Source organism: Salmo salar, chromosome 11 (genome assembly GCF_965601325.2).
Source record: "Salmo salar chromosome 11, fSalSal1, whole genome shotgun sequence".
Taxonomy (NCBI): Eukaryota; Metazoa; Chordata; class Actinopteri; order Salmoniformes; family Salmonidae; genus Salmo; species Salmo salar.
Genome location: NC_138301.1, coordinates 43,690,919 through 43,715,084, shown reverse-complemented (window position 1 = coordinate 43,715,084; position 24,166 = coordinate 43,690,919). Strand labels below are relative to the sequence as shown.

The following is a 24,166-nucleotide window of genomic DNA, read 5'->3' as shown; positions in this document are numbered from 1 at the left end:
GTGCTGCCATAGAGTTACATTAGAAGTGCCCATCCAAGAAGGCTCAAGGTCATTGGCCACAGATAAAATGATGTCAAATCATGTTATATATCTACAGTAGCTTTAATTGGACTGATCATGTCAACATCATACTTTCAAAATCTTAGCTAGCAGTCATCATCATGAATCAAGTCGGCAATCTACTCGCAAAACCTTTTTAATCCTTGTCACATGAAGAGAAATAATGAAGGGAAATTATAGATAAAACATATCGGTGCTCATTGGCCATTGGTCATAAACATTACACGACAAGTTGGAAATCGCAAATTCAACAATGAGTGATTTGGAAGGAATCAGTGGCTAACTGCATTCATTGCAAAGCAATCACTAGCCTGCTATTCAGTAGAGTGGCTGTGTGGTCCCAAATCTGGGATTAAGGGTCTCTTTTCCAAGTTTAGAATTATAAACATTAAATATTGGCCATGCTGTCAATGAAGCATGATTTGTGTTGCGCTCAAAACAACTGTTAACTAGGAACTGTGAAATCTGACTTCAGTGGCATTCTCTGGATTTATGGTGCTTTCAAGACAACTCGGAACTCAGGAAAAGATTTGCTCTGACTGGGAAAATATGTTTTCAACGGTCATCCAACTCGGAATTGTAAATCCGGAACTCGGGCCTCTTTGTTTAGCTACAACCTAAAGATCATTGACGTCAACATTTTTTCAGAGATCCCAGTTGTCTTGAAAGCACCCTAAATCCAGAGAATGACAGACTTTGATGACAAAGTTTGATAACAAAATTTGCCCACAAAGGACCGCTGTGCCACCTTCCTACAAGGTAAGTGTATTGTATGCTGCTGCAATAATGATATAATATGCCAGGGAAATATGTATACTGTAACTAAGAAAGTAATACTAAGTGTACGTTGTGTAGTAAGCTATTAGCAGCTCATGTGCCTCACCACCTAATAATTTGGTCTATTTACCCCTCTTAATTTTGCCTACAGTTGTCACGTTCGTCGTGGTAAGTGGACCAAGGCGCAGTTGAGTGCTCATTTTCACTTTTATTTTGAACACTTAAATAAACAAAACAATGAACAAACTAACTAACAGTCTTGCATGCTAAACACAGCAGTGCAAAGAACAACATCCCACAATTCCCATAACAAACATACTCCTAATTATAGGACCTTCAATCAGAGGCAACGATAAACAGCTGCCTCCAATTGAAGGCCCCAATCCCAATTACCTAAACATAGATCTAAACACCCTAGAACAGACATAGAAATATACAACATAGAACTTAACCAAAAAACCCCGGACTAATGAATCAAACACCCCCCCACCAAAACACATGCTCTAACACACCCTGAACCATCTAAAACCAATTCCCCCTGCCACGTCCTGACCAAACTATAATAACAAATAACCACTTTACTGGTCAGGACGTGACAACAGTTTTGACTTGGTGGTGCACATGTAGCCTATAACCTTTTTTATAGAAATGTAATCATAGAATATTGTAAGAGCTTTCATTGTCTGCTTATGTGCCCCTTTTATTTATCCTACGGTTCTGACTTGGTGTACAGGGAGAACACTGTAAGAGTGGCACATGTTCTGGATTCTGTACATTTCAGAAGTGAACAAAGAGTTATATTTACTACAACCATCCTAGCTCGCTCATTAATGTCTTAATAGAAATTACGGATTGCCTCTTATCCGCTTGTCGTCCCCTTATGCCATAGTTTGTATATCTTAATTGTCAGTAGTAACCACATTTGTTTAAGCAATTCAGCCATATCAGCTATGTTTTTTTAAAGGCAGTAAATGAGGCTGAATTAACTGTTCCCTGCCAGACAAGGCTCCGCTGATAGCCAGGTGTAGCAGTGGTAAGGTGTTGGGACTGCTGTTGGGACTCTTGCTGCTTTATATAGGCCCTAACAGTTTGTGGGCACTGTTTGTCATGGTTATAGTTTAATTAATGTGTTGTTTAGTGTTGTGTAGTGGCTTTGCTGGCATGCAACCTACATTGTTTAGTTTTTTCCCCCACCAAGATGTACATGCTAAAATCACCAGTGGTCATGATACAGAGCAAAAGGCCATACTTAATGGAGACCAGGTTCAGGTTGAACATTCATCTTTCTCCGCAAGTAGGTAGGCAATCATGGATTCAATCAAACAATATTTACATAGTTAAATGAAAAGAAACCAAACGGCATATTCGTTCAAATGTACTCTACATATCTTGTTTTAACTTGACCTTGCCTTAACCTTAACACTTTGAAAGCAGTTAGAGTCCTTATTTATGATTCAGTCCAGTGGTATCTAAGTTGTCTATTCACCATGGTCTGGCTCCATTGAACAAAAAGGTTTCAACCCCCAACCAATATCCCTCTGTCACCTGACAAGAGCCTCCCTCCTCTTCCTCTATCGACCTAGATAGTTTCATCTTGTCATTGCCTTCTGCCTCACAATGGTGCTCACCTATACTTGAGTGGAAATTACAGTTGTGCAGGACAACAAAAACAGGAATCCAATAAATCTCTTAAGGTGGCCAAGACATGTTCCTATCAGCGATCGCATTCATCAATAGCATTTGTAGTGGTTCAGCTGAAACGTGCTCACTCATTCACACACACACACACACAATTTGAAATATTTTCACAGATGGGAGTAGAGTCCCATATTGTTCTTTTTTGTAAAGATGACAAAGTCGTTCATCAAGACACAGAATCCAACCCAGTCATATGTATGTGTAGAGGAGGATATGCGGTGTAGTTGATTTGAGAGACCTTTGACAGTGACGACTGTGCAGCAGGGTGAGATGCAAAGCTCTGTGGGTTTAGTGTACAAAGAAGATCCCAAGGGCAAAGGCCTAGTTGGAATTTCAAGCAGTCTAAGGGGCTTACAGTATTACCGGTGGAAGCCTGTCAGTGTGTGGATATGAGAGATGTTCCAGGTCAAGTACATATTCAGCATAGAGGAAACAGAGACTGAAGGAACTGCAGATGCCCATGGTGCAAACCAAACATTGTTGTTTACAGACATGAGCCAATCACTGTTCAGTATATGATATTTTGTTAATTATTCAAAGTACATCTTATAAGCCCTTATTAACCAATGATAAGGCATACATAGATGCTTCACAAACTATGTATAAGTAAATGTCATACTATATAAGGGAAAGCCATAAAAATAGTCAGACTCCAGCCACCCAAATCATAGACTGTTCTCTCTGCTACCGCACGGCAAGCGGCACCAAAGCGCCAAGTCTAGAACCAACAGGATGCTAAACAGCTTCTACCCCCAAGCCATAAGACTGCTAAATAGTTAGTTAGTCTAATTAACTATCTGCATTGACCCTTTTTGCACTAACTCTTTAGACTCATCACATACGGTGGTGGATGAATCAGAATTAGTTGGGTAACATAGATAATTAAGATGTCTTATCTGCATAATATGCTTATGTGATATACTTGTTATTAGAAAGTATCCCTTTGGATTCTGGTGTTGGCAGTTGCACTTCTTCCCTCAGCTGGGGCACAGTCACTTGGGGCCCAGAGAGGGGAGAGGTCAGACTTGTCTTTCACATGTCCTTGGTGCTATGCAGAATATCAGAAAGGGAAGAGGACAGGATGGAACATTGTTTTCATATGTGAATGTGTCTACCTATTCCTAAACCATGTGAAGGGATGGCATGATTAATGGGGAACCAATTACTTGTCTCCACAATGTCTGTGTGCAAGTCACTCCCTCCTTTTCTATTGGGGGAGGTGTATGGCAGTGTCTGGAACCATTGTATGTCCAGGAGTGGGGTCAAGAGGTGTTTACTTGAGATGGGAGTATCTAGAGTTGACAATTGATATATGCCATTGGATGAGTTGGTGTTTTCGTGCTATGAAGTACCAGGAACGGGATTAGAACCTCGTTTTAGGGACCAAACTGAACAATCATTTATAGTGAATGCTATCTGGCTATGACATACTCCTTTCTCATTATAAAGTCTTCCTTTGTGAACTGTTCCTAAATATATGTGGTTTGTCATGTCAACTAGGGGGGTGGATCTTTGCTATAAAATATTTCAGTAGCCATTGTGTTGACACTCTCAACGGTTCATTAGAAATGGTGCATCGTTGAAAGTCAGTGCTATTGCAAAGCTCTTATTATTAAAGATGTAGTTTAAGTATAACTCTGACTGGTGTGTGAAGTTTGTCTCTCTCCTCATTTGCTAATACAGAAATGAACCACCACAATACGCTGATGCTACTGTTTTATCAATCTGATTTCCACTGGTCTAATGTCCATTGCTTGTGTTTCTTGGACCAAACAAGTCTCTTCTAATTGGTATCTTTTAGTAGTGGTTTCTTTGCAGCAATACGACCATGAAGGCCTGATTCATGCAGTCTCCTCTGAACAGTTGATGTTGAGATGTGTCTGTTACTTGAACTCTGTGAAGCATATATTTTGATTTGTTTAACACTTTTTTTTGCTTACTACATGATTCCATGCGTGTTATTTCATAGGTTTGATGTCTTCACTATTATTCTACAATGTAGAAAATAGTGAAAATTAAGAAAAATCCTTGAATGAGTAGGTGTGTCCAAACTTTTGACTGGTACTGCATCTACCTCAATGACCTCGTACCCCTGCGCACCAACTCAGTACTGGTACCGCGTGTGTACAGCCACGTTATTGTTCCTCATTGTGGATTTATATTTATACATTTTTATATTTTTCTCTGCATTGTTGGGAAAGGCCCGTAAGTAAGCATTTCACTGTTAGTCTACACCTGATGTTTACGAAGCATGTGACAAATAAATTGTGATTTGTTTAAGGGTGATGTATACTTCATTTACCTCTTAGATGTAAAGTCCCCTGTTTAGGGACCTGTGTGGGTCTGGTACTGGTTCCAACAGACATTTTGACTTATAAATCCATCTGTGGACACCGTAGATTTGTTGTATACACAATTAGTTATTTCAAGCCTTATTCATTTTGTTGAATAGGAAATACGTCATATAAAATATTTCATATTTGTATCATATTTGTACTGTGTACTTGAGCTTGTGTCCTCAGAAGTGACTACACCTCAGCAATGTATACAAAAAAAAGTGAGATTTTAACCTTTGAGTATGCAGCATTACTAGTTATTGTTTATGGCCCTCTCATGATAAATAATTACTTCAGGGATTACATAGATTACACTACATGTAGTTACATTTAAGAGGTTTTTAAATTGTAACAGATATTTCTTATGATACTTTCCTGAATTAAGGACGTAAACAGGATGACTTAATGTCTGTAAGTGTGAAACATCTGCAGTTTGTTTACCTTTACCCATTAGTCTTCCCCTGTGCTGGGGTAAAAAGTTATTAAATACTGTATTTCATCTGTATTTCATCACACAGGTTTCAGGTAATCCTTCTCTCCCTCGTTCTGTTTTCCCCTCACTCAGGTTTTCAGGTGATCCTTCCCTCACTCTCTGTTTTCGCCTTCCTTTCACAAACAAGACTAAAGAAAATACCTCCAAATCCTTGTGTGCCTTGTTCAAGCTTTGAATGAAACTCCCAGACGTAAAACGACTCACTAAACTGTCGCCAAGTGCTTATAACAGCATGGGGGAAAGAGGAGAAGAAGGAAGAAAACAACAATCAGTTAGCGTGTCGTTTCATCCTGTTGGCGCCCCATCCTTTTAAAACATGTTCAAGCAGAATAACGTTCGCCGATAACGAGGCTATCGCGCTGCAGCAGATGCTAGCCTGCCAATAACGGGATGTCTCCCCTGACATGGCTTCACAAGCTGGGCTTATTGACATGGGGCTCTGGAGACGGGCTAGAGAATCAGGACTGGCTGTCCACAACAACAATGGCCTCCCAAAAGCCCCACAGTAAACACATCCAAGAGCCTTTCATCTCCAAGGTTACAACAATAGCACATCTACCACAGGAAGCATCAACCAAAGTACATCCACACAACATTGTGAACATAGACGTGGAAAGAAATGCCTTGAAACCTATAGGGTTTAATGGGGGGATTGATTTGTTGATAGCCCAGGCGGGTATCATGGCCAGCAGGTTGTACAGTTTATGCAAAGGTCATTACTACAACAGTGAACATAGCGATATGTAACCTTGTCTGGTAATGTTGAGGAGTTGAAGCCACAGTGATACATCTAACCCAATGGGTTAGTGTGCAGTTGATTGCCATTTGTGAAAGTTTTGTTGTGAATAAAGCTCAAATTTAAAGAGTGGACTAGTACATGTGATTTAAAAACATTGAAAGTGGTATTCAGTATTGAGAAGAAAATCAAGTTTCATACAGATATCTGTCACGGATGTCGTATGAAAGAGACCAATGCGCAGCGTGCGTATCGTTCCACATCTTTATTTCTATGTGAAACTATGCAAGACAGACAATAAACTATAAACAAAAACAACGACGAAGAGGTGCAACATGCATAAACTCAAAATAATCTCCCACAAACACTAGTGGGAAAAACAACAACTTAAATATGATCCCCAATTAGAGACAAAGATGACCAGCTGTCTCTAATTGGGAATCATACGAAAACCCCAACCTAGAAAAAATAACCTAGAACACAACATTGAAAATGTAAACTAGACAAAAACCCCAACATAGAAAAAAGAAGCTAGAACACAACATAGAAATAAATAAACTAGACAAAACCCCCCAGTCACACACTGACCTACTCTACCATAGAAAAATACGAGCTCTCTAAGGTCAGGACGTGACAATATCGCTAATGATAGTATAATGATTAGTACCTCTTCTTTTCAAATCTCTGTTTATTGAATTTTCAACAAATGCATTCCAAACAGTAATTGACTAATAATACCCCAAATTCAATAAAAAGCAAGATATATTCTCAGAATATTCCCCCATGTTTTTCACTTTCTCTGTTTCATAAAGGAGGATATAATCTGTGTATACTCCCCAATGCTTTTCACATTGTGAGTTTCATTTCGTTGTAAAACTCTCCAGCCTTTGATGTGTTCATCGCTAGAAATAAATACAGCTGACAGGATGCCTCTCAAAAACATTTTCAGTCGTTATCAGATTTTTTTAGCTGCCATTCTCTCTCTTTATCTCGCAATCCATCTGCCCATTCTGGCATGTGAAGTATCAGATTTGTTCAGCCAACACTTACAGGGTTTCTTTGGTTCAGAAAATCAATTTTTCCTTCAATGACAAATGGTTTTATTTGGATAATCGTTTTTGTGAGAATATTTAAGAGGTGACGGCCTCATATGAGGACAATAAAGATTTGTTTTGGTATGAGTATGGCTTGCCCAGTCAAAAAACAGCTAGATGGACGGACAGACAGACAGACAGTGATATATGGAGGACAGCGACGGCCTTGACAAACAATTTTGAATAGACTGTCAGGAATGTCACCATGAGGGCAGAGTTGAAGAATCCAATGTTTGACAAGAGTGTGGTTGTTCCTTTTCACTGGGTAGTCTTCCATAAAACATCAGAAAGGCTACACAACACTGACCAAAACCCAACATGAGACAAGTTGGAATCTCAACTCAAGATAATAGGCAGAAAAACCTGCATAAATAACCATTTGCCACCTTGGCATAACACTGCTTACAAGATTTATAATAATTGTCAATGTGGCCACTAGACATAGGCTATCCACACCGCCTGGGATACTGACCCTCCGCGCTTAACCGCCACAAATATTACAAAACATACAGTGCCTTCAGAAAGTATATACACTCCTTCTTTTTCAACATTAATGTTGAATTTAAAATGGTGGCTTTTGAGTCACTGATATACACACAATACCCCATAATGTCAAAGTGGAATTTTGTTTGTTGAAAGTTGTCAGAATTAATAAAAAAATTCTAAGCTGAAATGTCTTCAGCCATTCAGTATTCAAGTCCTTTGTTATGGCATAAAGCATAAATAAATCCAGGAGTAAAAACGTGCTTGTCAAATCACATAATAAGTGGCATGGACTCACTCTGTGTTCAACAATAGCGGTTAACATGATTTTTGAATGATCCCATCTTGTCACGACCTGATCTGTTTCACCTGTCCTTGTGCTTGTCTCCACCTCCCTCCAGGTGTCGCGCATTTTCCCCATTATCCCCTGTGTATTTATACCTGTGTTGTCTGTTTGTCTGTTGCCAGTTCAAGCCTACCAGTGGTTTGTCTCAGCTCCTGGGTTTACCCAGTCTCTCTTTTTCGCTTTCTCTTGAACTTTGCCTGTGCTGACCCTGTACCCGCCTGCCATCCTGTACCTTTGCTCAACTTCTGGATTATCGACCTCTGCCTGACCTGACCCTGCCTGCCGTCCTGTACCTTGGCCTCTGCTCTGGATTATCAACCCCTGCCAGCCTTGACCTGTCGTTTGCCTGCCCCTGTTACAATAAACTTTGTTACTTCACACAGTCTACACTTGGGTCTTACCTTGATTCCTGATACATCTCTTTGATTTAATTAATGAACCCTTATTTTACCAGGTAAGTTGACTGTGTGTGTGTGTGTGTGTGTGTGTGTGTGTGTGTGTGTGTGTGTGTGTGTGTGTGTGTGTGTGTGTGTGTGTGTGTGTGTGTGTGTGTGTGTGTGTGTGTGTGTGTGTGTGGTTTATATGCAGTGTGGGTGGGTGTAACTGTTAGCCATATGATATTGCAGAGTGGAAAATAATTTGGGTTATTTTATATTTAACATCCCCGTGTTGTGTATCCTGAACTGATCTCAGAGGTAACACTGGCTCGTTTCATGTTTAATATGAGCCCACCCACTCTCCTATCAATATCTGGGTTGTTAATCCCCTAGAGAGTCTCCCTCTCGGAGATGCAGTGCTCTAGGCAGTATAGTGCTGGTTTGAGGAGAAACTTTAACATTCCTGATACAGCTCGAAATCCAAACCCACATCCCCCAATATGAAAAGCTTTAGGACTACCTATTTTTCAGTGACTTGAATTTAAAGTACATCTCAAAGGTCAGATTCCTGGTGACCTGAAATGACCTGCTACCATCTGGCTTTGAGGCAGTAGCCTGGAAACAGATGTGTTTGTGCTTTTGCCTGTTTGGTGTGACAGGCAAGAGAGAGAGAGCAGAGTTGGCAAGAGAGCAGAAACAGACTGACACCCAGGCTATTGGGGCAGATGTAACCTATCAGATGCATTTTATCCCTCTGTAATGTGTGAGAGTTGCAGGGGACATTGTGGGTGTAAGTAAACGATTCTACTAAACCATTTGCCTCCATATTTAGGAAGCAATTGCATGTTAATTGAGTGCCAGTCACAAACAGAAACAGTCAAACATGTTTTTGGATTGCATAAATAAGATGGCATCCTAAACAAAATGCTAATATGGGAAGTCACTGTGGGAATACATGCATCAGAAGTACCATATACACAATATTAAAATATGATGTTAACATCTTAATATCTATTATTTTTTTTAAATGTAGGGGTAAATCAACTTTAAAAATGCAGATTGTAGCTTCCATCAATGCAATTGTCTGCATCACTTCCAATCCCCCAAATATTTTTTTGCAAATACGTATATATATATATATATATATATATATATATATATTACCGTTGAAAAGTTTGGGGTCACTTAGAAATGTCCTTGTTTTTGAAAGAAAAGCACTTATTTTTTTGGTCCATTAAAATAACATCAAAATGATCAGAAATACAGTGTAGACATTGTTAATGTTCTAAATTACTATTGTAACTGGAAACAGAACAGGCAGAACAGTTGAAACTGGAGCAGCAGCACGGCCAGGTGGACTGGGGACAGCAAGGAGTCATCATGCCAGGTAGTCCTGAGGCATGGTCCTAGGGCTCAGGTCCTCCGAGAGAAAAAAAGAAAGACATCTGTTATTGAAATGCATTCCAGTTGAATTCCTCATGAAGCTGGTTGAGAGAAAGCCAAGAGTGTGCAAAGCTGTCATCAAGGCAAAGGTTGGCTATTTGAAGAATCTCAAATATAAAATGTATTTTGATTTGTTTAACACTTTTTTGGTGACTACATGATTCCATACATGTTATTTCATAGTTTGAATGTCTTCACTATTATTCTACAATGTAGAAAATAGTCCAAATAAAGAAAAACCCTGGAATTAATAAGTGTGTCCAGACTTTTGACCTCTACTGTATATATATATATATATATATATATATATATATATAATAAACACACACACATATAAATACATATATTCACATATTTGTTTTAAATATATTTTCCTTTATATTACTTTCTAACCCTATCACCCCTTCCCTAATTGAGTAAACAACAACGCTTAGTCCTCTACTTCCAGCTTATACATACTATATACTTAACATCTTAATATCTTATTTGAAAAGCAAATATCTCCTCTAGTTTCTGAAATTATCTCGTACCCTAATCCAAAAAACAACAGGCCCAGTGGGGGCCAATAACAGGGTAATTGTGGCCATTGCGTACATTCTGACAAGTGTTCTAGATGGGTTAAAAACCTATGTCTGCGTTTGAATTTGAGTGAGTGAGGAGGCGAGAGCGAGAGAGAGACAGAGCGAGAGGGGCGTTTGGGGGTGGTCCAGACGTTCAGTCCATGTGTAGCCTACCTCACACGCACACAGCCTCCACGCATCAGTTGAAAGAAACCTGACTGCGCGACGGATGCAGCGCACGAAGCTCCTGGTGTTCCACATCTTTCATTTCAATCAGTTATTTTTTCCGTCGGTTTTGTAAATGGTTTCCTAAGTGTGAATACTCATGGATCTATTACGCACGGATAATCCACTTATTTCTCCGCTATCCCGATGGCAGAAGCGGGGACAAAGCCGACGAGCGTACCGTGGATACTGCTTTAGTAGAAACCAGACCGGTTGTCTGTGATTGGAAAAATCGCACGGCTGCTACTTTTCTTTGCGATTGACGGCAGTCCTTAAACACAGCCGTCAATAAGGTAACTAGGCTATCCTGTGGAAACAGACGTGTTCGATGTTTCCATTATATTATGCGATCTAATTGCATCAGGGTAGGTTCATTTAAAACATGTACCAATATGTGGATAAAGTTATTGTTTTACAAATCTTCAATCCATGCCTTCCATTATGTTTGGTTGGTTGGTTGTGGTGCATGACATGTTTATATTTAGTGTATATGCATAAGAGAAGCTTACCCTGCGTCCCCGCGCGCACAAACGGACACACACCGTTAGCTCTGTCGGTAGACATTACTTGCCAGTCGCATGCTGTTTAAAGCGTCGCTTTTCTACAGGTGGCGCAATTATTCTAACCACATAGTGGCAAAGCGGTGTTTAATGCGTTGTTACAATTATAATAGTCTATGCTCTCTTATCGTGTTCTGATTTCTTATGAGATTGGGCCACTGCTCAATCAGCAATCCGCTTGAGTCTGTCAGAGGAATAACCTGGGCCATAGGTATCACTATCTACAGAATACATAAATAAATAAACAAACAGATGCTTAGGCCTACCATTCATTCGACTTATTTAGCTTACATTTAATGTCCTACATTTCTCTGTGTTCTGTAGTGATATGGGATAAAGGGAGCATTGGGATATTTTGGTATTAAAAGTTAATTTAGGCCTATAGTTTGGAATAAAGTCGTCGGATTTTAAAACTGTATATTTTCAGCGTTTGGGTTTTAGTTCCCAGTGTAACAATGTGAATTCGGTTGAGGTGGAATCAGAGCAGAACTGAGCGCTCAAAAAGAGTAGCCGAGCTGATGATGATGAATGTTGATTGTAGTGACTGACTACCGTTCAGAGCATCACATTTCTGTACAGAAATACAAAGGCATTTATCCTACATAATGTATCACTGCCACACAAAGCCTTTTGAATTATGTTAATTCATTTTTTTTATGGATTCCCCTTTATATGACATTAATTTAAACCGTAAAACGTTGTGCAACTGTGGATGGTTTACATATCTTTGTGAATGATATTCTGCACTCACCTCCACACAGACATATTATTTCAATTACAAAAGCTAGCTGGTCAGAGAAACAATTCATTTTGATTTATATTTCTGGCTACTTGATTCTCTCTCTCTCTCTCTCTCTCTCTCTCTCTCTCTCTCTCTCTCTCTCTCTCTCTCTCTCTCTCTCTCTCTCTCTCTCTCTCAACCCCTGCCTTTAGGGCAGAGATTAGTGGAGGGTGAACTAACGGTACATTAGTGATTGAGCATTCAGTGGACATAAGAGACTTTTGATATCAGCTTATTCAGTAGAAGCAACAAGCCACAACAGAGGGAAAGCCATCTGGCGCATCGCTGGAGGTCACATAGAAAGCAGAGCCACATAATACACTGCACTGACACATGATACACTGCACTGACACATAATACACTGCACTGACACATAATACACTGCACTGACACAGAATACACTGCACTGACACAGAATACACTGCACTGACACATAATACACTGCACTGACACATAATACACTGCACTGACACGGAATTCACTGCACTGACACGGAATACACTGCACTGACACGGAACACACTGCACTGACACGGAATACACTGCACTGACACGGAACACACGGAACGCACGGAACGCACTGCACTGACACGGAACACACTGCACTGACACGGAACACACGGAACGCACGGAACGCACTGCACTGACACGGAACACACTGCACTGATACATAATACATTGCACTGACACAGAACACACTGCACTGACACAGAACACACTGCACTGACACAGAACATACTGCACTGACACAGAACACACTGCACTGACACAGAACACACTGCACTGATACAGAACACACTGCACTGATACATAATACACTACACTGATACATAATACACTGCACTGATACAGAACACACTGCACTGACACATCAAACTGAGGCTCTAAATAAATCAGGCTGGTCTTCAAGTTCACGCTTGATACATGCATCATTACATAACTTGTATAGACTTCACAGCAACTGTTCCAAGTTCAGTTCTTTATTAGAGGCTATAGTACAATGATATGCATCAATAGCAGGGTTAGTCCATTGTTCTCTAGTGTAACCATTATTTCCTTCCACCTCAGGTATATGACTTGGCTCTGACTCGCGGCGTCTAAATGAAGTGGCCCAGCCATGCAATGTTCCTGGAAGGCAGTGATCCTGCTGGCCTTGGCCTCCATTGCCATCCAGTACACCGCCATCCGGACTCTCACCTCCAAGCCCTTCCAGCTCTGCCCCGTGCCAAGCCCCCAGAACTGTGGCCTCCTGGGAGGCCCCGAGACAGAGTCCCCCATGGAGGGGCGGGCCGGCTGCGACGACTACCCCTACTTCAGCTTCAACACCTCCCGTAAGACCCACATCATGGTGCTGGCTACAACGCGCAGCGGCTCCTCCTTCGTGGGCCAGCTGCTCAACCAGCATGCTGACATCTTCTACCTATTTGAGCCCCTCTACCATGTCCAGACCACGCTGATCCCTCGGCTATCTCACAGCCGCAACGCAGCCGACCGCAGGGTGATGCTGGGTGCCAGTCGCGATCTCCTGCGGAGCCTCTACGGCTGCGATCTCTATTTCCTAGAGAGCTACATTAAGCCGGCGCCAGCCAACCACACCACGGACAAGCTGTTCCGCAGAGGGGCCAGCCGGGCGCTATGCTCGCAGCCCGTGTGTGACGCCTTTGGACCCACCGACGCCAATGTAGAGGAGGGTGACTGCGTCAAGAAGTGCGCCGCCCTCAACATGACCCTGGCGGCCGATGCCTGCCGCGAGAAGCGGCATGTGGCGATCAAGGTTGTGCGTGTGCCGGAGATCGGGGACCTGCGGGCGCTGGTGGAGGATCCACGGCTGAACATCAAGGTTATCCAGTTGGTGCGCGACCCTCGCGGGATCCTGTCATCACGGATCGAGACTTTCCGGGACACCTACCGTCTGTGGAGGATCTGGAGGGCCACAGGGCGGAGGCCCTACAACCTGGACCTCAGCCAGCTGACGGTGGTTTGTGAGGACTTCCTCGGCTCCGTGTCCACAGGGCTCAGCCACCCCCACTGGCTCAAAGGGAAGTATATGCTGGTGCGTTACGAGGATCTGTCCAGGAACCCTCTGCTGAAGACCATGGAGATATATGACTTCCTGGGTCTGTCGATGGACAAGAGCGTGGAGGAGTGGATACAGACCAACACTAGGGGCAGCACCGAGCTGTCGGCTAAACACAAGTACGGTACGGTGAGAGACTCAGCAGCCAACGCCGAGAGCTGGCGCTTGAAACTGTCCTATGACATGGTGGAGTACACGCAGGCCACGTGTCAGAAGGTTCTACATCAGCTGGGCTATAAGGCAGTAAAGTCAGCGGAGGAACTGAAAAACATGTCACTCTCACTCGTGCAGGACAAAACTTTTGTACCTTTTTCGTAACGAAGATAGTTCCTGGATGACTATTTTTTGATATATTTATAAATGTTGCCTTATAATTTTCATGGGTTAAGTTTGTGTTTTTGTCTTTGATTTCAAATTTGCACTACAACTTAAGAATTCTTAAAGTCATCTGAGGGTGGGAGTTCATGTGTCGATTTAGGAACAGCACAAAATGTTTGATTTAAAGAACAAAGCTAGAGTAAAACACCAGTTTACAAATGTAAATTCAACTCCCAAGGGTTTCATAATGAAGACCATTGACTTTTACTTTCAGCCGTCTAAACTAAATGCAATGCGCCGTCCTCATAGATTTCCTGTATGCCAGCTGTTGCATCAACACACAGTGAATGTTGCCATTCCGTCTAAGGGGTGACTGAGTCGGCATAGCAGGAGGACAACAGACTTTTATAGGACTGGACAACATTGGACTGGACAAGACCAACTGTGCAATAAATAGTGAATGTTGCACTCAACCTTTACCAGGATCGTCTTTCTGTCAAGGGGAACGGGGAATACTGGTGACAGGGTGTCACACAACGCAGAGTAATAGCCCACGATACCTACACCCCCCTGAGTAAAGGGCTTAAATCCCACAGGAAGTGGTATGAATGTTTCATCACAGCATCAGGCGTTCAGGATCTCTAACCATCTGTTCCTAACAAAGTCATGAATACTAACCCAGCATCCATAGCAGGAACAAGAGGAAATGGCACAATTGGGTCCATGGGGGGTGTTTTTTTCCATTGGTGACCAATAAACAGCACTTAGGAAACATTCCTAAACCCAGTCAGAGGTAAAGGCATTAGCGTTACATCTCACCCCTGGCCGCCGCAGTATCTGGGGCAGATTTGTATAAGCATTTTCCTCAATGGAATGTTAGCATCTGTTGAGAGGGATTAAAACGTAGAACGTTAAGGTAAAACAAAACAGAGAATTATTATGAATTGAAGACATATTTTCATTTTATGTTTTTAAGCATAGTCTCCATTCCTTTCAGAGAAAACTGCAAGCAAATCACTCATGACCAAATCTAACTCTGACTCCCTTGGCTCTTTAATGTATTTAGAAACAATGCTATACGGAATAGTGAAGGATGTGAATGTCCAGGTCAAAGTGAACTTTAGGGACAGTGTGGACTGTGATTTCTATCCATTTACCCAGAACAGATAACGCTGTATATGGAACATCACACACTCTGTGGCTCATCAGTATTGGTGGCTGGGCGTCCATTGAGATGCAGAACACAAGGCTGTGATCCTACTCTGGTCCGGGGATGGAAGCACACACTCCCACTCTGTCGCTCTCTCTCTGTCTCACCCTCTGTATCACTTTCCCACTCTAACTCTCTCTCGCTCTCTGTCTCACTCTCCCACTCTCTGTCGCTCTCTCTCTGTCTCACCCTCTGTATCACTTTCCCACTCTATCTCTCTCTCGCTCTCTGTCTCATTCTCCCACTCTCCCACTCCCGCTCTCTGTCTCACTCTCCCACTCTGTCTCACTCTCCCACTCCCGCTCTCTGTCTCACTCTCTCACTCTCTGTCGCTCTCTCTCTGTCTCACTCTCCCACTTTATCTCTCTCTCACTCTCTGTCTCATTCTCCCACTCTGTCGCTCTCTCTCTGTCTCACCCTCTGTATCACTTTCCCACTCTGTCTCATTCTCCCACTCTCCCACTCCCGCTCTCTGTCTCACTCTCTCACTCTCTGTCGCTCTCTCTCTGTCTCACTCTCCCACTCTCACACTCTGTATCACTTTCCCACTCTCTCTGTCTCACTCTCTCTCTCTCTCTGTCTCACTCTCCCACTCTTCCACTCTCCCTCTCTCACTCTCGCTCTCTCTCCCACTCTCCCACTCTCGCTCTGTGTCTCACTCTCTGTCTCGCGCTCTCTCTCTCTCTCGCTCTTTGTCTCACTCTCTCACTTTCCCTCTCTGTCTCCCTCTCTGTCCATCTCTCTCTCTCTCTCTCACACACACACACATCCACACACACCCTCTGTTCTATTTCTCTCTATTTCCCTTTATCAGTCTTCTACTGCCTTTTACTTTCTCTCTCCATCTCCCTCCCACTGTCTCACACAGCAGTCCCAGGAGACTCTTGTGTTCCTCCATACAGCTTATTCTCTCTCTTCCTATAGTTTCTCTCTCCTCGAAGTACATATGGTTTCTATTTTCTTCAATTATTGACTGATTTCTACTGGAAATATTCGTAGTTATTTGAAGAGGTGGGAAAGCTTTTCGAGTGTCTCTTAGTGTCTGTGTGTGTGTGTGTGTGCACCAAAATGAACACAAGCTGACCCTTGACCTGCCCGTCAAGCAAAAAACAACACATGGTTATCCTCCTACATAGTCTTGGAGAAAATATTGTGTACAGTATACAATATTTTCTCCACAGCATCTCCAATAGCCTAACAGCAACACCTCAGAGCTGTGAGCGTATTGTAACCAAATCAGATGCTGGCAATGATCAAACAAACTTCTCTATTTTAGTGTTGAAGCAGATTATGATTATGCCTGCCCTATTTTCTTTGAGCAGAAGCTGCTGGGAGAGGCGTATTAATACGCCTGACCTTAGCCCAGAGTTCAGGGCCTGCTCTCCATGTGTTCTGCGCCGTGCGTGAGCTACTGAGCCGTCGTGATGTTTATTGTGTCCCTGGGCAGAACATATGGCTCACAAACCCACTAAAAGAGAATAGACCAAATCCCTTCACAGCTTTCATTCCTATCCACACTTAATTCTATCCAATATGAGGCACTTGAAGGCCCCGTATACGAGCACTGGCTGTGACTGTGAAGTGATCAGCTCAGCTGCCATGGAGCTTTGCTCGGTGTACTGTGTACAATACATCGCCTGGGGGTGAATGCTCGTCACCGCTCCTAAGGGAGGCTTTGGTCATGTGGCCTTGTGTACTAGCAAAAAGTAAAAAGCATGAGTTTACTCACACGCCTTGTGTACACTCCTCAGATGGAAGAGAGAACTACGGTACGGGGAAGGTCTCTATAAAGGAGGGATACCAGATGTTCGTCCTTTAATCTAGAAGGATTTTCAATATTGTATAACCAGGTGCAAAAGTTTAGGGGTTTATGGTGGAGTGACGGAGACATTCTGTTGGCTACTCCTGCGTTTTGGAACGTTCACCATTTTCTTCAACAGCTGAGTTTACCTGTTGACTGATGACATGTACAATCGATGACGAAGCACTGACAGTTCCCGCTGCAATGCCATGCTTTGTGCAGCCATGCGTCACACACATGGCTACACTTGTCATAATTACACATGAAAACATAATTGAAATATTCCTCAATCCAACATTATATTTAGTGTCCAGTCCACTCCAATAGAGTCTTTATATCCCATGGTCCAGCAAGGGAAGTTGTCCCGTGGTTAGAGCAATGTAGCTTTCCAGTCAGACAGTGTGTGTGTGTGTGTGTGTGTGTGTGTGTGTGTGTGTGTGTGTGTGTGTGTGTGTGTGTGTGTGTGTGTGTGTGTGTGTGTGGGTGTGTGCGTGCACGTGTCTGTGTCTGTGCAGCCGGAATGATTGATTCTGCTGCCCCGCTGACGCCTGAGTGTCTGCTGTGCTATATCCTCACCTGTCCTCACGCTGTGAATGTCCTACAGCAACGATCACCAACCTTTTGGAGTCCAGATCACTTTCTGAGTCAAGATCACTTTCTGAGTCCAGATCACTTTCTGAGTCCAGATCACTTTCTGAGTCAAGATCACTTTCTGAGTCCAGATCACTTTCTGAGTCAAGATCACTTTCTGAGTCCAGATCACTTTCTGAGTCAAGATCACTTTCTGAATCTAGATCACTTTCTGAGTCCAGATCACTTTCTGAGTCCAGATCACTTTCTGAGTCAAGATCCTTATTTAAGTATAAGCCTATGCAACATTAACCAATTACAAACAGTTCTGTAGCAATGAGGTTTGTGCAGTAGTGTATACGGTATAGGCCCAATACATTATCACTGCATATTGGATATGCTTGAATTGTCCTGCCAATGTTGTTCTTCTCAGACCATTTTGACATTGTTTTAAAATGTTAGGTATATGATCACACTGGTAATAGATCATTTGTTGTATTACTTGTGATTCACAGCTGAGTGAGCATAATAATTAGCTTTTTTTTACTAGACTGATGGCCTTCATCTGTCTAAGGGGAGGGAGAGAGCAGCGGTGAGGCTGCCTCTTACCCGACTCACCGTCCCTCCTCTCTCCCTCCCTCTGCTGAGAAAAGGGGACACAGTCTTCCAGCTGATGGGGAAACTCATGCACCAGTTCATGTTGTTACTCCTATGACCAGAGAAAGTGAAATATTCCTCGATATTAAAAAAGAGACAAGCAGATAATAATAGCAACTCAAGCTTATGGGAACACTTTTCTATACTCCATTACAGCTCAGTGCTGGATGTAGCATGGAAGTAGGGATAACGCCCATTTTATGGCTATTAAGGTGTTGAACAAAGTGTTGACTGTGATGAATAACATCTTAAACATGAACTCACTCATAAAAACAGCAGCTCTTTGCTGTATTCGTTGAGTCTCTCTCTAGTCGGGATTTTAAAAGTTTTGAAATCTTACATTTTCAAATGAGCTATCTGAATGGCCAGGTGAAGTTCTACCTTCAGACTCATAAAATGGTTCAAAATAGTACCACTTTGCCTTCCCGGAGCTGGACTGCTGAATCAAGTGCATCTACCCCCATTTCCTGCAGCAACAGGAAATGGGAATTATTATATGGATTATAATTAATGGACATTTTTAGTAAGGTTTAGTAGGGGTTGATATATTTTTCATTAGGGCAAATCAAGTCTGACATTCTAAAGTGTAAATTACAAACTTGAGAAGCCTTTTTAAACCTTGAATACGCTACACGTTTGCATTTCTTGCTGTGCAGGAAAATTCTCAGCAACTAAAGAGTGATGAAATGAATATCCTACATCTGTGTTCAAATAAAGGCTTTGCCACTTAAAATAACATGCCACAGGGGTTTTCGCATTTAAGAAGATTGTTTAACCATTTTGATGACTCCTGCAACATTGTTGGTGTGGTGTTGATGGGTGGAAACTGGCACTGAGAGTAGCTTTATAGGAGTAGTAACTCTACTAATACAAGGATCTAGGGAAAAAGTATTGTCTAAGCAACAACACAAATAACTGTAACTGTTGTATCAGTGTGTTATGTTATTGCAGTACCAGTACTTACCCCAGTAAACCAAGAACATTACATAATATCCTCTCATAATAAGTTCTAGTTCAGTTAGTTTACCATAAAGTTCCTTAAACATTTCATTAAAAAAAAAATGTTTTTACTATCAAAATGCAGTTTCAAATAAAAACCTTTTTCAACTCATAAATCCTAGGAAGGTTGTGGTTGATAAAAGAGTGTATAAAACATTGTGCCAAACAGCCAGCATAAAACACACAGGCCAAGGAAAAGTCTAAGGCCTAGATTCAATCAGATGGATCCTACGCCCGCATAGCTGATGTTTTGGCTGTGTCAGGGGGGTGGAACTGCATTGGAGCTGTCAGCTGCTTTTGTGATCATTGTCACGAAGCCACACTTGTCCCACTCGCGTTAGAAGTTCAGAGTGAGAAAGTGTAGGTTATATAGAAATAATTACACTGAAATTATCAGGAATCAATGTAAGACCCAAGTGCAGACTGTGTGAACTAACAATGTTTATTGTAACAACAGGAGCAGGCAAATGACAGGTCAAGGCAGGCAGGGGTCGATAATCCAGAGTAGGAGCAAAGGTACAGGACGACAGGCAGGCTCAGGGTCAGAGACAGCCAGTGGTCAGGCAGGCGGGTACAGGGTCAGGACAGGCAAGAGTCAAAAACAAGGAGGACGAGAAAAAGAGAGGCTGGGAAAAGACAGGCGCTGACAGGACAAATGCTGGTAAACTTGACAAACAAGATGAACTGGCACAGACAGACAGAAAACACAGGTACAAATACACATGGGGAAAATGGGCGACAGTTGGAGGGGGGTGGACAATCACAAAGACAGGTGAAACAGATCAGGGTGTGACAGAAATTGAAAAATTATTAAACAAAATATAGGATTTTTATCATCGTGATGGAGCTGTAGATTACATATGTCATCCTAATGGAGGTGTAGATTACATCCGTCATCCTAATGGGGGTGTAGATTACATCTATCATCCTAACGGAGCTGTAGATTACATCTGTCATCCTAATGGAGGTGTAGATTACATCTATCATCCTAACGGAGGTGTAGATTACATCCGTCATCATTTTGGAGGTGTAGACTACATCTGTCATCCTAATGGAGGTGTAGATTACATCTATCATCCTAGTGGAGGTGTAGATTACATCCATCATCCTACTGGAGGTGTAGATTACATCCGTCATCCTAATGGAGGTGTAGATTACATCCGTCATCCTAATGGAGGTGTAGATTACATCTGTCATCCTACTGGAGGTGTAGATTACATCCGTCATCCTAATGGAGGTATAGATTACATCCGTCATCCTAATGGAGGTGTAGATTACATCCGTCATCCTAATGGAGGTGTAGATTACATCTGTCATCCTAATGGAGGTGTAGATTACATCTGTCATCCTAATGGAGGTGTAGATTACATCTGTCATCCTAATGGAGGTGTAGATTACATCTATCTTCCTAATGGAGGTGTAGATTACATCTGTCATCCTAATGGAGGTGTAGATTACATCCGTCAACCTAATGGAGGTGTAGATTACATCCGTCATCCTAATGGAGGTGTAGATTACATCCGTCATCCTAATGGAGGTGTAGATTACAGCTCACATTCCAGTGTTTGAACAAGGCGGCATGGGATTTATTTTAATGTGAATCCGTTCAGCCAATAGCAATGTCCGCTTTAGATATAATGCCGGTAGCCGCTTGTGGATTTGACAGCTCTAACACTGTCCCAGCTGCGTATGCCGTAAAAACATAAACTACGCGGATTTCGGGCTAAAGCAGATCTGATTGAATCAGGCCCCAAGTGCTTGTCCTGTGTTCAAATCTGTGTTCCACTAATGCACACTCACAGGTTCCTTCCTCTGTCCTGAAATAACCTTGTTTTCTGCTCTGAAGAGATGCCCCCTTAACCGTGAATAACCCTCGTCTATTTTTCACCGGAGAGAGATGGAGAAAACACTGTGAGTAAAAGCTCCATGTGTTAGCAGTGTGACTGTAATCTGTGGTGTGTGTGTGTGTGTGTGTGTGGTGTGTGTGTGTGTGTGTGTGTGTGTGTGTGTGTGTGTGTGTGTGTGTGTGTGTATGTTAAAATAGGTATGCTAACACAGAAAGGGTTGGCATGGAAACTGTCCCTCTGTAGGTTTAAACTGGGATCAGAGACTAATGCTGGCAAGCACAAGCACAGTGTAGCTGAACACATACACACTGAGGAGCCATTGATGCAATAATGTGCCTTCGGGACCAGGTTTAGGTGTGTGTGTGTGTGTGTGTGTGTGTGTGTGTGTGTGTGTGTGTGTGTCCAGGGAAAACATAGAAACACAGAGACTGGTCAGTGCAGCCTTTACGTCACTGTTGTGAGCTGTGGCCATCTCGCTCTGACACCTTTTGATCAAATTTCCCATGGCTGGAATGCAGTTGTACAATGGGATACACACACACAGACAGATAGACAGACATGTACACACACACACACTCACACACACACACACACACACACACACACACACACACACACTCACACACACACACACACACACACACACACACACACACACACACACACACACACACACACACACACACACACACACACACACACACACACACACACACACACACAGGATTGGCCTGCATATGTGGCAAAGTAATCATGAATACGTTCTGGGAACATGAAAATACAGCAATTAAAATGCACATGCAGCTAGTGGAGTCACAGCAGAGTCCAATAGCCACAGTAGGCTACATGAACACAAAGCTAGTGTAGTCACAGCAGAGTCCAATAACCACAGTAGGCTACATGAACACAAAGCTAGTGTAGTCACAGCAGAGTCCAATACCCACAGTAGGCTACATGAACACAAAGCTAGTGTAGTCACAGCAGAGTCCAATACCCACAGTAGGCTACATGAACACAAAGCTAGTGGAGTCACAGCAGAGTCCAATAGCCACAGTAGGCTACATGAACACAAAGCTAGTGTAGTCACAGCAGAGTCCAATACCCACAGTAGGCTACATAAACACAAAGTAGTCAATCATATGGTGTTTCTATCACATCTACCCTCAATCTAACAGTCAGTGTCCTCTCATTAATCAAAACACAGTCAGCGTTAGGAACCTATGAATGTGTTGTGAACCCAACCTATTGAGAGTCCTCAACACTAGTGTTGGTGTTATGAGCAGAGACCTGAACTCCCCCATGTGTCAGCTTGGTCCTCCCACACACCTTCTGCTTCTGTCAGTGGGAGGGTTCTGGTGTGGTGGAGCGACATCTCTCCTTTCCCTTCCCCACGGCTCTCATCCATTCTGTCAGTGGGAGGGTTCTGGTGTGGTGGAGCGACATCTCTCCTCTCCCTTCCCCACGGCTCTCATCCATTCTGTCAGTGGGAGGATTCTGGTGTGGTGGAGCGACATCTCTCCTTTCCCTTCCCCACGGCTCTCATCCATTCTGTCAGTGGGAGGGTTCTGGTGTGGTGGAGCGACATCTCTCCTCTCCCTTCCCCACGGCTCTCATCCATTCTGTCAGTGGGAGGGTTCTGGTGTGGTGGAGCGACATCTCTCCTCTCCCTTCCCCACGGCTCTCATCCATTCTGTCAGTGGGAGGATTCTGGTGTGGTGGAGCGACATCTCTCCTTTCCCTTCCCCACGGCTCTCATCCATTCTGTCAGTGGGAGGGTTCTGGTGTGGTGGAGCGACATCTCTCCTCTCCCTTCCCCACGGCTCTCATCCATTCTGTCAGTGGGAGGATTCTGGTGTGGTGGAGCGACATCTCTCCTCTCCCTTCCCCACGGCTCTCATCCATTCTGTCAGTGGGAGGGTTCTGGTGTGGTGGAGCATCATCTCTCCTCTCCCTTCCCCACGGCTCTCATCCATTCTGTCAGTGGGAGGGTTCTGGTGTGGTGGAGCGACATCTCTCCTCTCCCTTCCCCACGGCTCTCATCCATTCTGTCAGTGGGAGGATTCTGGTGTGGTGGAGCGACATCTCTCCTCTCCCTTCCCCACGGCTCTCATCCATTCTGTCAGTGGGAGGGTTCTGGTGTGGTGGAGCGACATCTCTCCTCTCCCTTCAACATGGCTGTCAGGCCATTCTCTCCTTTTATTAGTTAGTAGGAGTCTCTCTCTCTCTCACTAGGGAGAATAGGGAGGCAAGCAAGGAGGAGAGGGAGGAGAGGGGGAACGAGGTTAAGGTGTAACAGGGAGCCAAAAATAAAAATCTTTTTCTCTCCTTCCCTTGCTTTCCCCCTCTCTCTCACCCCTCTCTTTCCACCCCCCTCTTCCCCCTCTTTCTCCCCCCTCTCTGTCCCCCTGTCCTTCCACCCCTTTTTCCCCTCTCTCTTTCCCCACTCTCTCCCCACCCCCCTTTCCCCATGTCTTAACCCCCCCTCTATTCTTCCCCCCCTCTCCCCCTCTCATATGCCACCTCTCTTTCCACTCCACTCTCTTTTCCCCTCTCTCTTTCCCCACTCTCTCCCCACCCCCCTTTCCCCATGTCTTAACCCCCCCTCTATTCTTCCCCCCCTCTCCCCCTCTCATATGCCACCTCTCTTTCCACTCCACTCTCTTTTCCCCCTCTACCCCCTCTCTTTCCACCCCTCTCTTTTCCCCCTCTACCCCCTCTC

At 43.3% G+C, this 24,166-nt stretch overlaps 1 protein-coding gene across 2 annotated transcripts; it reads left to right on the top strand.

Moving 5' to 3' along the window:
- Positions 1 to 10,577: 10,577 nt before the first annotated feature.
- Positions 10,578 to 14,836, top strand: LOC106593337 (carbohydrate sulfotransferase 1). 2 transcript variants are annotated; one of them, XM_045689587.2, is made up of 2 exons: positions 10,578 to 10,921; positions 13,037 to 14,836. In XM_045689587.2, the coding sequence occupies exon 2, from the start codon at positions 13,086 to 13,088 to the stop codon at positions 14,361 to 14,363; it is 1,278 nt and encodes a 425-aa protein (XP_045545543.1). In that variant the 5' UTR covers positions 10,578 to 10,921; positions 13,037 to 13,085; the 3' UTR covers positions 14,364 to 14,836. The 2 variants fall into 2 exon arrangements, with proteins under 2 accessions (XP_045545543.1, XP_045545544.1); XM_045689588.2 differs by having other exon boundaries at positions 10,578 to 10,993.
- The last annotated feature ends 9,330 nt before the right edge of the window (positions 14,837 to 24,166 follow it).

What these genes read in the sequence shown, in the direction of transcription:
- LOC106593337 (XM_045689587.2), top strand. Translation starts at nt 13,086, where the DNA reads ATGCAATGTTCCTGGAAGGCAGTGATCCTGCTGGCCTTGGCCTCCATT.